Raw genomic sequence first — 13,400 nt, 5'->3', positions numbered from 1 at the left:
TAGGACACATTTCTGAATGATCAGAGCTGGAGGGGAAAAGGACGAGCTGATGAGGAAGGATGGCCACATGGCAGAAACAAGCCCCCCAGGTTGGCTCTAGAAAGCGCAAGACGCATCTCCACTATCACAAGGAGCAAAGCGTCTGCGAACACAACAGTAAAGGGTGAGCCGTTGTGACAAAAGCCTGGAAAGCCAATGTTCACAACAGTTCCTCAGAGCACTTCCTCTGGGTGAGGAGTCACAGGTGTTATCATAGCCCTCACAACGATTCTTTTCTCTCCCATTTTACAGATGAGGAAACCGAGGCTCTGACTGCAGCGTCTGCACCACTTCCCACTATGATACAACCACAGCTCCCCTCTATTCACTTCAGGACTGAGACACCCGGCCTTGAGCAATTCCCCCTCCATTGTGTGCAAGAGGAAACAACCTTCTTACCTTCAGAGCCCAGTCACAATCCACCAGTGCCTTCCGGTAGTCCCCAAGTTTGATATAAGCCTGTAAAGACACAAATAGCTGCTACTCACACACAGTTCTGCAGCGAGCAGTCTTCAGTCAATGCAGAAAGCGCAGTCGGGCAGGAGAGAGCGGTGCGAAGTATTAATCACTGGTCCCTGCCTGCACCAATCAGGGTCCCGGCAGGAAAGAGATGGCACTCATACTGGGGAGTTTAATAAAGGGACTATATACAGGGTGAGTGCAGGGCAGACGGAGACTAGCAGTGGCCAGGCAGCACCTCTGCTGGACCTGAAGGGGCGGGAGGAGGAGTAATGGACAAAACTGAAGAGGGCTGCTTTGTGAAGAACGATGCTTAAGAGGAGCTGAGGCCTTTAGTAGAGCGGAAGCTGGAGGAGAAAGCCCCAGTTCACTTTCCTCCTTCCTTCTGATCTCAATGGCCAAATGGAAGTTAGAAAGCCTGGGGAGCCAAGAGGCCAGTCCACAGAGGTCAGTCCCCCAGGGCACAGAAGGATCTGGGTGGGGGCGGGGCAAACAGAAAATACCCAGCACACTAAACACCCCTCCAAAGGAAAAGGCAGCTCCTGGAGCCTACCCTGCTGTGAATGTCCCAGAAGGAAACCAAACGAGAAAGGGGATCAAAAAGACAGATAATGACAAGTGTTGGTGAGGATGTAGGAAATCAGAGCACTCATCCACTGCTGGTGGGAACTGCAGTGATTCTGGAAGACAGTCTAACGTTTCCTCAAAAGGTAAAACACAGAGGCGCCATATGATACAGCAATTTCACTCCTGGGGATATAGCCAAAGGGACTATACATATATGTTCATGCAAAAAGTTGCATGCCAATGTTCAGAGCAGCATTACTTATAACAGCCAGAAAGCAGAGATAACTCAAATGTCCACCAACTTATGAATGGGTAAATAAAATGTACTAGATTCACACAAGAAAATATTTGGCAATAAATAGGAAGGGAGTACGGATGCATACTACAACATGGATGCACCCTGAAAACACTGTTGAACAGAAGAAGCCAGACACATAAGGATAAATACCAGATGATGTCATTTACATGAAAAGCCCAGAACAGTCAGGTGCATAGAGGAGTACAGAGACAGAAAGTAGATTAGTGGTGACCTAGGGCTGGTGTGGGGGAGGACAAAAGGATTGAGGAGCTTAAAGGGTATGGGATTCTTTGGGGGACGATGAAAATGTTTTCTAAAATTGATTGTGGTGAGGGTTGCACAATCCTGTGAATAGAAACCACTGAGTTGTACATTTTCAATAGGCGAATTATTGGTTATAGCAAGTGTACCTCAATAAAGCTGTTACCAAAATATGATCAAGAAAAAGTTTTGCTTCTTTCCTCCTGAGTGCAGCAAGGAGGAGGAGTTTATACAGGAAATGAGCTCATACAGGAAATGAGCTCATGTAGGAAATGAGCTGACATATAAGAGTCAAACTATCCCCAGGAGCCCTTGGTTTCAAATGCCTTGCAGCTCTCTTCTGGGATCCCCTACAATTGAGGAAAATCTTGAAAATCAGGCATTAACTCAGAATTCTGTGATTCACTCAAACTGAACTAACATAAGAATTTAGACCATTTACAGTTTCCAAGAACTGTGGCATACAAGCAAATGAAAGTCTGCACCAAGGCTGTTAAACCCTCTGTATTAATTACTGGATATGAAATGTGCTTAATAAATTCTTGTCAAGTTGCACAAAGTAGACTTTAAGTGCTCTTCTTTTGGAAAGTTCCCTAAGAAGCAGCAGTGATCACTCTGTTGGAAGAAAGGAAAACCAGGCCCCAGGGTCCCATTTAGTCACCATCAACAGATCCAATACTCCATGGAGGTTTGCCCATGACCTATACCATACCAGGGCACCGTGACATTCTGAACAATAAATCGGGTGTGATATCTACATGGACAAGTCAATTATGAGTTAGTGTTATAATTCACGAGAAATCTAAGCAGTCAACCAAAGTGAGGGGGGAGCAGGCAACAGCAGGTTAATGGAATTTCTGCTGGGCAGCTCTTTGTACCAATAGAAAGGAAGCTGCTAGGCAGTGCTTTCAATAACAGGGATTCGGTACTAATTGAAGATGATGACTCTTTGAGCTCTCTGTTCTATATAAAGCACCATCCTTTCCTCTGGGTTTGGGGTTTCATTTGGAAGTCAGAGGATGTGAGGAAGAAACTAGCGTCCTTCTAGACAACTTCAGTCATGACTTTACGGCATTGTTCTTCAGGATGCAGACTCTGTATGGGCTTCAACAATTTCTCTACACAGCCTTTCGCTTTTCCTTCTTTTTCTCTTTTAAAGATTGGACTCAACACCCTCTAAATTTCCTGTTGGCTTTTGTTTTTCCACATTTTGAAAAGAATGACTTTTCCAAATGGCAATTAAACTCCTGATTTATCTAAATTACACCAGCAATCTATTGATCATAACATTAGCTCCGGGAGAAAAACAAAGCGATGGAAGGGTAGGTTTTCTCCCTAGCAAGCAGCGACACTCAATTCACAGGGTCCTTATTAAGTGTTTTCTAACTCCGCATGCATACAGGGAGGCATTTTAAAAATAGTCAATGGTTCAAATGGTTCCTAACACCAGGCAGCGCATTTTGCATTTATTCATCTCTGAATAAGCTTTCTCTTTGGGAAAAGAGGAAGGAATTGCCTCCCCAAAGCTTTTCATTGCATTTACCTATTTTTATCCACAGTCATTCTTAATGTGGTTCTCCAGAACTAATCAAAATACTGCTTAAACTTGAGTACAGTAAAAATGTAACTAATTTAGAGTAATCAGGGTATAGACCATCTGAGTTAGATGTAAGTCTGCATTATATAACATTCTAAAGGAATTCAATTTTACAGCTTTCAAGTAACTTCAGAGTAACAAGACTGAATAAGCATCCATAGGTAAATGGTTTGGAGACCAAATTTGTGATAAATAAAAAAGAACTATAATTATCATATTGTTTGTATTTATAGCTGTTTGACGTGTCAACAGAAACCTCACTCCCTCAAGTGGGCTTTCTGTGCCTCCAGTTAAGTGTTATATAACTTAATAAGGATTTATTGAACATCGGTTATAAGCACAGCATTAAGGGGAAAAGTATATGGCAGTTTTTACCCTCAAAAAGTGTATAATCTCGTGAGGGCGATAAAACGGACATGGCAAAAATCAACCTCTGGCCATTTTATTTACCGATTCTCTTCCTTATAACATTTTTTTCTCCACAAATGGGGGTAGGTAAATGACACCTCAACTCGAGACTGATTTATCCAAACTGGTGAACTAACGAGTTTACGTTGTGCTTGGATTTTATTTATCATTAAATCATTGCCACTGTCCAGACTTTTTGGACGGCTGACGTCCTGTTTCTTGCACTTTTCCTCAACATACCACAGCAGGATATTCTTAATCCTGAGTTACAAAATTGGAGCTGACGAGGATCCTCTCCTTGTCAATGACATGGTGTCAAGTTCATGTCACCCAGGTCCTGCTGACATACTCTGATCATCAGATAATCATGTCCACGAATCTGCCAATTTTTCAGGCCTGAGCAGGAGACAGCTCTCCCATACACAAACGCAAGCACTTTTCAAAGATAAGGTCACAGGTGACATTTCTGTTTCAACTGAAAACTATTCATCTCATCCCTTAATTAAGGAGTAGATGATAAACATCAAGGTAATGATTTTTATCTGGTGTTCCAGAAATCTGAGCTCATCTGTGATATTAAATGGAAGTATCGGGGGTTTTACAAACTCAAAATTTCTGAGAAATTGGCTCAGGACCATTAGCTCTAGTATACCCAATCACAGAATCTTAATCAAGGAGGAATTCATACAATGAGTAAGAAATTAACAAGAGAGTAACCCTTAGGAGCCTTAAACTGGCATCAAAAAAGAGGATGAACTAAGTCAGTGGTGGCAGAATTCTGAGGTCTCACGGGCTATCTCATTCCACTGGCTTTCTCAGCTATTCACGGGGTCAAGTGCCTGGGGACCATCAGCGAGGAGATGGGTGACTTTTACTATGGAGACAGCTGATTATGTGTAGCTATTCCCAAGTTCTCCTTTAATGAGTCCAAGTTGGTAGCTTGAAACTGGACCATAGTGAAGAGTATTTACACCATGGAAATTGGCAAATGCTCCATACAAATCAGCCTCCACCCCCAGCCCAACCAGAGCCGGCTGCTATGCCTTTACCACCACACGGCGGATACCACCTAGTCTCACCCTTCTCTGCTTTCACAAGGTTAGTGGCTGCTGCTCCCTGGGGAAATACGGTGGACACAGCCTTGCCTCACTGACCTGAGCTCGGTTGGTGTACAGCACCTTCATGTCCTTCAGCTTCTCCAAACCCTCACTGTAGCACAGGATGGCCGTTTCGTAATCACCTCTGACAAATGCTTCATTCCCCTTTTCCTTTAGGGCTGTGAGAATAGAAGTCATACGGGTGAGCTCTCCCCACACACTGGAAAATTCTTTCAAGCTTCACTGCCCTGATTTTCCAACTCTACTTTGAAGGTTAGAACGTCCATCCATCCAAAGGGGGCCTGTCACTTCCTTCTCTCTGCAGATCATTCTGGGTCGATTTCTTTTATATAAATCCTCCCCCAAGTCTTCTACGCAGCTTCTCAGAAAAAGTAAATGTTTCTGTCTCGAGGCTCAGAATATACCAAGCTTGCCACAAAGAGCAAATCTACACATTCAGTGTCTAATAAAGAGATTCAAACGACTAATTTTCTAGCAAATATGGAATCATTCAGATCTGCAGGGCACATAGCACTGAGTGGTATAAAGTAAATGCTGAAAGTATTCTTCTGTCATATGTATCCCCCCCATCCCACGACCACACACACACAACCCCAGTTCTTTCTTTTCCTTTATTTCCTCTCTCCTTTCTCCCAGCTTGGGGCTTCCCTCATAGCTCAGTTGGTAAAGAATCCACCTGCAATGCAGGAGACCTGGGTTCGATCCCTGGGTTGGGGAGATCCCCTGGAGAAGGGAAAGGCCACCCACTTCAGTATTCTGGCCTGGAGAATTCCATGGGCTATATAGTCCATGGGGTTGCAAAGAGTCGGACACGACTGAGCAACTTTCACTCTCACCCAGCTTTGTTCATTTTTCTTTCTCACATCTTCATCTGTGCCTCAGGCTAGAGAGTGGTGCCTCACTCCCACCCCTCCCTACTTTCCAAGCATCCTTTAGCGCTGCTACATTCAGCGATATGCCTTAGAAACAGGTCTGACTGTGGAGGCTATCTCAGGGCTGTGTCTGCCTCTCCGCCTGTTGCAGCAGAAACAGGAAAGAGGCTTCTGCCTGGCCAGGTCCCACTGCCTCAGGCACATTCTGAACCCACCCACTGCGAATCCTGATGTCCTCAAACAGCAGCATAAACTCCCCTGCTTTTTCCAGCACAAATCATCCCTGCCATTAAAAAGTGAAAAGACTGACAATTACCATCTGCTAAGACTTTGTTTTCCCTTCTTCTTATGGCACGTTCTTTAGCATCCTTCTCCAGAGATGCCAAGAAGGCTTCTGACAACAGAGTGATTTCAAATATTAAAAAAGAAAAATTCAAATACTATAATCAGTTCTTTAGCTCAAATTCAGAAAAAAGTCACTTTAGAGTTTTAGAGCCACACGTTTCATGCATACACATGTAGGCACATGCACACATGTGGGTGCATGCGTGCACGCACGCACACACACACACACACACACAGATTTCGGAGACAACTGAAATGACATTTTCTTAATTTGACATTAAATGGGAATCTGTGTGATGTATTATTATACATGATAACTATGTCGGTGCTTCAAATTTGAATTATGCCTTTTAAAAGAGTTTTTCTTTGAAGACGGACTTTTTTGGTTCCACTTAGCATAATGAGCTGCTGAGCTGAGCAACTGAGAAGCTCTCTGGATCCTTCTGAGTAGCTAAGAGTAAATTGGATGAAACAGAATAACTGAATTCAGTGTACAAAAGACTGGCCAGGAGAACACAGGAAAAATCCTCTGAGCACCATCCTCTCTGACCACTAGGAACAGAATTGGGTGATCAGTAGGTTTTTGTTTATGGTTGTTTGTAAGCCCAGAGGCTATAATTTAAGGGTCTAGAAGCCACAATCAATAAACACTGACTTTAAATGAATAATACACATTGGGAAGAGAGATGCTTACCTGTGTTTATTTCATCTGCATCCTGCAGGGCACAGGTTATCATAAAAACAAAGAAACAAATTTCAAAAACTACTCTCTTATTTATACATATACAAACCAAGAAGGCAGATAAATTTCAAGGGGGGAGTAGAGTCCTTTCCTTTAACCATAATACTAGAAGGCTGCAAATTCAGGGGGCTTGCTTTAAATCAAGAGATCTGATTATGGCATAGTTGTTATGGGGCTAGTCTGCAGAAACCAGGGACTCTAGCTGTGGCTGTATGAATTGGAACTATGAGTTAGTAAGCTGTTACATTAACAGATTAAAAATGGTCCTAATCTCAGTGGGTGGAGAGGCCAAATTTTCATTAAAACTAACCAAAAGGATTGTTTAAGGATGACTCAGAAAGACCAAGAAAAATATATCAGAGTTTATACTTCCTTGTGAAAAATGCAGTGATTCTAAAGAACAAGCCTATTTCAGCCTCACCAGGCAGTTGAGATTAAACCACTCCTCCCTCTGTTTCATGCAGGCTTCTTGCTGTGTCTACATAGATAACTCCACAATAAGGAAAGGGCACCTTCATGGGAGCTTGTGGGGGACTGATCATCGTCTTGTTCACGGTGGTCCTGCACTTGTCCTCCTCTTGGTCCCCCTCTGTAAACTGTAGTCTCTTTTCTGTCTCAAGGACCGCTTTCTCTCGTACGACTGGATCATCAGAATTCATCTCCTGAATTAAACTGGCTAGAGGAGAAATCAGGTGAATCATTCACATAAGGTCTTCAAAAAGAAAAGACCCTATTCAATATCAATGATGGTGCAGTAAATTTCATGGGGAAGGACTTTTATTTTTTCCAGCTTTTTTGAGATACAATTGACCCATGACAATGTGTAAGTGAGGTGTACCACATGGTCATCTGACACAGGTATACAGTGAGGAATGATTCCTGCACCAAGATGAGTTAACATATTCATATTTCAATTTGTTTTTGTGAGTGGTGAGAACATTTAAGATCCCCTTTCAGCAACTTTAAAGTGTACAGTATTGTTAACTATAATCACAATGCTGTTTATTAGACTCCCAAAACGTATTCACCTACTACAGAGTTTGTGTAAATGCATGTATTTAAACATCTTAACATCTTGCATGTATTTAAACATCTTAACATCTTGCATGTGTTTAAACATCTTGCATTCTTTTGCAACTTAGCTTTTTTCTCTTAGTATGCTTTAGAGATATGCTCTTGATACAAATAGTTCCAGTTGATTCATTTTACTTATTTTACATAGGTGATTCATTCTCTTATTGATGGACCTCCAGGTGTTTTTAATTTTTTTCTATACCAAATAGATGCTGAGTTGAATACATGTATATATTTCCCTATGCACATATGTGACATATTCTTTAGGCTCTATCAATTTTTATTCCTACAAGCTGTGCACGAGTTCCTGTGCCTCCACATCCTTGTTCACACTTGTTGTTACACTTCCGTGTCGCTTCCACTGTAACGCGTTTATCTCCTTAATGTTGTCATTTGCCTTTTCTTGAATGTGACTGGGATACAGCATCTTTTTATTGGTTTGTAGGCCATCTGGATTTCCTTTTCTGTGAATTGCCTGCTCCTATTTTCTATTGGGTTGTTTGTCTTTTTCTTATTATGATTGTTTTATATATTCTGGACTGTTATACATATCTGTGAACATTTTCTACTTGGGTATGGTGTGTTTTTGTTTTTATGGAACCTTCCATTGAAGAGATTTTCTATGTGTTAAATGTATCAATATTTCCCCTTATGACTTATGCCTTTGTGTATATTAAGTTTACAAACACACTCTTGTGTGTCTTCTAAAAGTTTCAACATTTTGTTTTTCTCATTAAGGTATTTAATCCACCTGGAGCCAACTTGCTCTTTTTTTTTGACTGTGCGGATATGCAGGGCTCTTAGTTCCTCAACCAGGGATCAAACCTGTGCCCGCTGCAGTGGGAGCATGGAGTCTTTAACCACTGGACCACCAGCGAGTCCCCTGGAACTGACTTTGTGTAGGGCAGGAGCACCATTTGTTGAAGAGTCCCTGCTTTCTCACCGATACACTGTGTCATCCCTGTTTCATGTCGCATGTGTGAACCTGCTCTAGGGCTCTTCATTCGGCTCTACCGGATGACCTGTCTTTTTCAGCACCAAAACTGCCATGCATAATTACTACAGCTTTATAAAAAAACTTGAGCACCTAGTAGGGGGATCCCACCTTCTTATTTTTCTGCAAAATTTTCTGCATTATTCGTGGCCCTTTACTCTTTCATGTGAACTCTGGAATCAGCTTGTTGAATCCTACACGAAACACGCTGGGGATTTTGATCTATCCCAGGTGGACTAGCTGTAGCGCTGTCAGTCGCTCAGTCGTGCCCAACTCTGTGGCTCCATGGGCTGCAGCCCGCCAGGCTCCTGTCCACGGGGTGCTCCAGGCAAGAATGCTGGGGTGGGTAGCCATTTCCTTCACCAGGGGATCTTCCCAACCCAGGGATCTTCCCAACCCAGGGATCAAATCCGGGTCTCCTGCACTGTAGGCACATTCTTTACCACCTGAGCCACCACAGAAGCTCCCCTACCTCCTAGAGTAGAGAATATTTTATTTACAATACCAAAATAAATCCATCAAAATGTATGCAAGACCTTTATGGAGAAAATTATAAAATTTAATCAAAAGAGCTCCCAGTGGTCAAAATGGAAACAATTTGAGCAAGAAAACAGACATGATAGTTTTGTATTAAATATCCATGAGTCTATATGGAGATTTACCTTCAGTTCAGTTCAGTTCAGTCGCTCAGTTGTGTTTGACTCTTTGCGACCCCATGAATTGCAGCACGCCAGGACTCCCTGTCTCTCACCATCTCCCGGAGTTCACTGAGACTCATGTCCATCGAGTCAGTGATGCCATCCAGCCATCTCATCCTCTGTCGTCCCCTTCCCCTCCTGCCCCCAATCCCTCCCAGCATCAGAGTCTTTTCCAATGAGTCAACTCTTCGCATGAGGTGGCCAAAGTACTGGAGTTTCAGCTTTAAGTACTGGAGTTTCAGCTTTAGCATCCAGGGTCTAGCAACACTCAATACATAATGAACACCCAAGAAATGAATGTATAGAATCTATACACATGTGGCTATATACATTTAAGTTACGTATAAATGAAATAAGGCATCCCAGGTGGCACAGTGGTCAAAAATCTGACTGGCCATGTAGGAGAGGCAAGAGATGAAGGTTTGACCCCTGGGGCTTCCCTGGTGGCTCAGAGGCAGAGAATACGCCTGCCCAACAGGAGACATGGGTTCAATCCCTGGGTTAGGAAAATCCCCTGGAGAAGGAAATGGCAACCCACTCCAGTACTCCTGCCTGGAGAATCCCATGGACAGAGGAACTTGGTGGGCTACTCTGGAGGGTCCATGGAGTCGCAAAAGAGTTGGATATGACAGCGACTAAACAATAACTACAAACAAATGAAACATTAGGGGAACTCACTTCATTAGTAGTACTAGTCACATTTCAAACCCTCGATGGCCACCTGCGGCCATTGGTTACATTGTGCACACTGCAGATTATAGAACATATCTGTCATCACAGAAAGTTCTACATACAGTATTGACATCAATGGTATGGGAATGAACTTGGGGTATGAATGAGTGTTAGCCAGATAAAGAAAGATGAAGAGGCAGAGGGAAGAAAGCCAACAGGCAGAGCAGGAGCTTCAGGGGGGTGTGTGGGGAACAGAAGTAGCTTGTTGCTCAAGTGTGAGGTAAGGAGAGGCGAGAGGCAAGGGTAGGGTCACGGGAGGACTTAGGTCCTGATGAGAGCTTGAAATTTATTGTCACTGCGGGAAGAATCCAAGCAGAGAAGTGTCTGGGTCAGATTTGCATTTTAGATACATTACTCGGTGGGGAGTGTGAGCCTAGAGGCAGGAAACCCAATCAGGGGGTTGTTGAAATAGTCTGGATTAGAGAAGCAGACCAAAGGGAAATTGGGAGAGGACAGAGCTGAAGAAAGAAAGCAAATCCGAGGGCTGATTAAATTCAGGGCTGAGAGAGGAGGGGTAGGCCAGTATGACTTGTAAATTTAGGGGATGATAGTGCCACCAAGTGAGACGAGAATGAAGGGGAGCGTAGGAGAAGCAAGTTTTATTAGGGGTGGGCGGACAGAGAGGAAAGAGACAATCAACTGAACTCTGGACACAGAAGTTCCTGGTGTTTGAGGGACACATGGATGTGGCAGTTGGCATAGAGGCTGAAGATCAAAAACGCAGCTGGTGGCAAATGGGATGTGGGGTCATCAACAAGGGTGGGAGCTAAAACCACATGCTTGGGCTAAACCACGGGCAGAGAAAGCGGTGAGCAGTGGGCCAGGCCAGAACAACATGTGGGGGACGGGCAGAGGAGAGGCCCGTGACAAACGCAGAGAACACACCAAGGATGAATCATCTATGAAGCTGCCTGGACTATTTTTAAAACGATTTTATTCTTTGGACCCACACAGCCCGTGAGAAGCGACAACTTCAATATATTTCTATTAGATAAGTTTTGCCTTATTGTCGGTTTTCTTGTTTCTACTCTCTAAAAGTCCATGGGGTCGCAAAGAGTCGGACATGACTGAGCGACTGAACTGACTGACCCTCAAACAAGCTCCCTGAAGTCTGAACAGGGACTGGGTACTTCGGAATCTCCTGTATGATGGTCTGTGTGATCAGCGTGTCCTCTGAGAGCTTGTCTGAGCTTTGGAAGGGTCTTCCTGCCTAGAGGAATAGACAGGGGTGTGGCAACCAGGCGCCGTCCATGTAATGTGATGGACACTGAGGGAAGCCATTTGACTTTGCCTCTGCAGCTCAGGGGGCCCAGGGGGCACCAGTGGTAAAGAACCTGTCTATGAACGCAGCAGACATAAGAGATGCGAGTTTGATCCCTGGGTCGGGAAGATCCCCTGCAGGAGGGCATGGCAACCCACTCCAGTATTCTTGCCTGGAGAATCCCATGGACAGAGGAGTCTGGTGGGCTACACTCCACAGGGTCACCGAGTCGGACAGGACTGAAGTGACTTAATACAAACGCACATGCTGCAGCTCAAAATCAGAAATGGCTCTCCCCCCAGACAAGACGGATTCCAGATGAATGAGGCTCCTGAGTGACCTCAAACGGAAGAGCTAGGCTCATTGGTGATGGGGAAATGGAAGCTCCTTTTGACCTGCTTCTACACAGAAGGGGAGAGAATACGGAGAAGAGTGGTTGAATTCCAATCAGAATAGTAACAGCTTCACTGATACCAATTAACAGCCAGAAAATTTTAGCCCCAGTCTTCAGTATTACTTGCTTCTCAATACCCTCTTCTGTTTAATCTCAGTGACATTTTTTTTTTTTTCCTTAAGAGTCATAAACCTGTCAGGCAACCCAGGAACTAACTTAGAGTAATCATCTCTCTTTAGGCACTCCACTTTCCTAGAGAAAAATTTAATTTGTATAGGATTTACTGGTACTTACTGATTTCATCCACATTTTTAAGAAATTTCTGCAAGTCTTCCTCTTGATAGTCAGCCATTGTGAACCAGAATCCCTGAGGGAGGCAGCATAGACGATGAAAATTAATAATAATAAAACACTAAACAGAATTCGTCAGGCTTATTAGCCTGCTAAAACCAAGAGCCAAGTGATTATTTTAAAGACAGATTTGTGTTTACAAAAGTCATGAATAACAAGCCGGGTGATCTATTTCATTCTGATTCCTGTTAAGGCCAAGGAACACTCATTACATGTAGTGATATTGCCAGAAAGCTGCCAGCCTCCTCCAATGGGGAAACTGCTCTGCAAAATGTCCCTACAAAGCCCACACTGACTGCTGATAAGGGACCTGGTGTGCAAGAGACCACGGGGAGCAGCTGACAAGCCACCAGGGATAGAGGACACAAACCCTTGACTTTGATCTTGACGGGCTGGCCCAGCCAGAAGTTTGGACCTGACCTTGTGACGGGTAACCAAAAACAGGTAATCTGCATCTACATGTTTAAATTTATTTAAAATATAAGCCTCGGGCTTGTTTCTGAGAAGTGAAGAGAAGCTACAAATTGACTGAGGGACTGGAACCGGAGAGTCCAGCCTTATCTTCTTCTCTCCAGGTACTTTAGCTGGATCACCTCTCAGCTGTTTTTGAGTGAAAAGGCCTCATGCTGTAGCCAGTGGTTCCCAAAGGTCCACCCACAGATCATAAAAATCAAGCAAAAACTGATTTGGTACACAGATTCCTCAGCCTTAGCCCAGAGCCCCTCAGTAAGCTTGAAAGAGTACCCAGAAGTGTACAGTTCTAAGCACTCTGCAAGTAATTCTGATTACAGTTAGGTTTAATAGTCTTCCAACAGTCTTTAGTAGCCTTCGAAGCCACATTTAATTGGAAATTCCAAATCTTCCAGGAACAAGCTGTGAATTATTTGATCTCTTTGAGATTCCACCAGTTATATAAGCTGTGCTACCTTAGCTAAAGTCACAACCTCTCTGAGCCTTACAAGCCTCATTGGTTCTAGCAAACAGGGCTATCTGCAGACTAATTAAAAGTGCCAGGCACTCTCGATGATGACTGGTTATTGTGAGGCATCGTTATCTGTAAATCAGGGCAGGGGACTTGTGGCTTAACTAAATGATCCATAGGCTTCTTTCCAACTCAACAATTTAGGCTCTGGTGGAACTGAGGCCTAGCCAAGTGAGTTAACGTGCTCGAGGTTAGTAGGGGCAGAAGG

At 43.7% G+C, this 13,400-nt stretch overlaps 1 protein-coding gene across 4 annotated transcripts in view; it reads right to left on the bottom strand.

The window, feature by feature from the left end:
• TTC12 (tetratricopeptide repeat domain 12) overlaps window positions 1-13,400 on the bottom strand; it is a 47,703-nt gene that overhangs the window by 33,330 nt on the left and 973 nt on the right. For 2 of the 4 annotated variants that reach the window (XM_055548078.1, XM_055548075.1), the window contains exons 2-7: window positions 12,154-12,226; window positions 7,219-7,382; window positions 6,659-6,680; window positions 5,936-6,013; window positions 4,784-4,905; window positions 439-498 (exon numbers count right to left, since the gene is read on the bottom strand). In XM_055548078.1, coding sequence (XP_055404053.1) covers window positions 439-498; window positions 4,784-4,905; window positions 5,936-6,013; window positions 6,659-6,680; window positions 7,219-7,382; window positions 12,154-12,211 — 504 coding nt within the window. In that variant the 5' untranslated portion in view covers window positions 12,212-12,226. The remainder of the gene's footprint in view (window positions 1-438; window positions 499-4,783; window positions 4,906-5,935; window positions 6,014-6,658; window positions 6,681-7,218; window positions 7,383-12,153; window positions 12,227-13,400) is intronic. The other 2 variants (XM_055548077.1, XM_055548080.1) reach the window with 2 other exon arrangements.

This window comes from Bubalus kerabau, chromosome 15 (genome assembly GCF_029407905.1).
Source record: "Bubalus kerabau isolate K-KA32 ecotype Philippines breed swamp buffalo chromosome 15, PCC_UOA_SB_1v2, whole genome shotgun sequence".
Classification (NCBI taxonomy): domain Eukaryota; kingdom Metazoa; phylum Chordata; class Mammalia; order Artiodactyla; family Bovidae; genus Bubalus; species Bubalus kerabau.
This window is presented reverse-complemented; position numbering and strand designations above follow the sequence as displayed.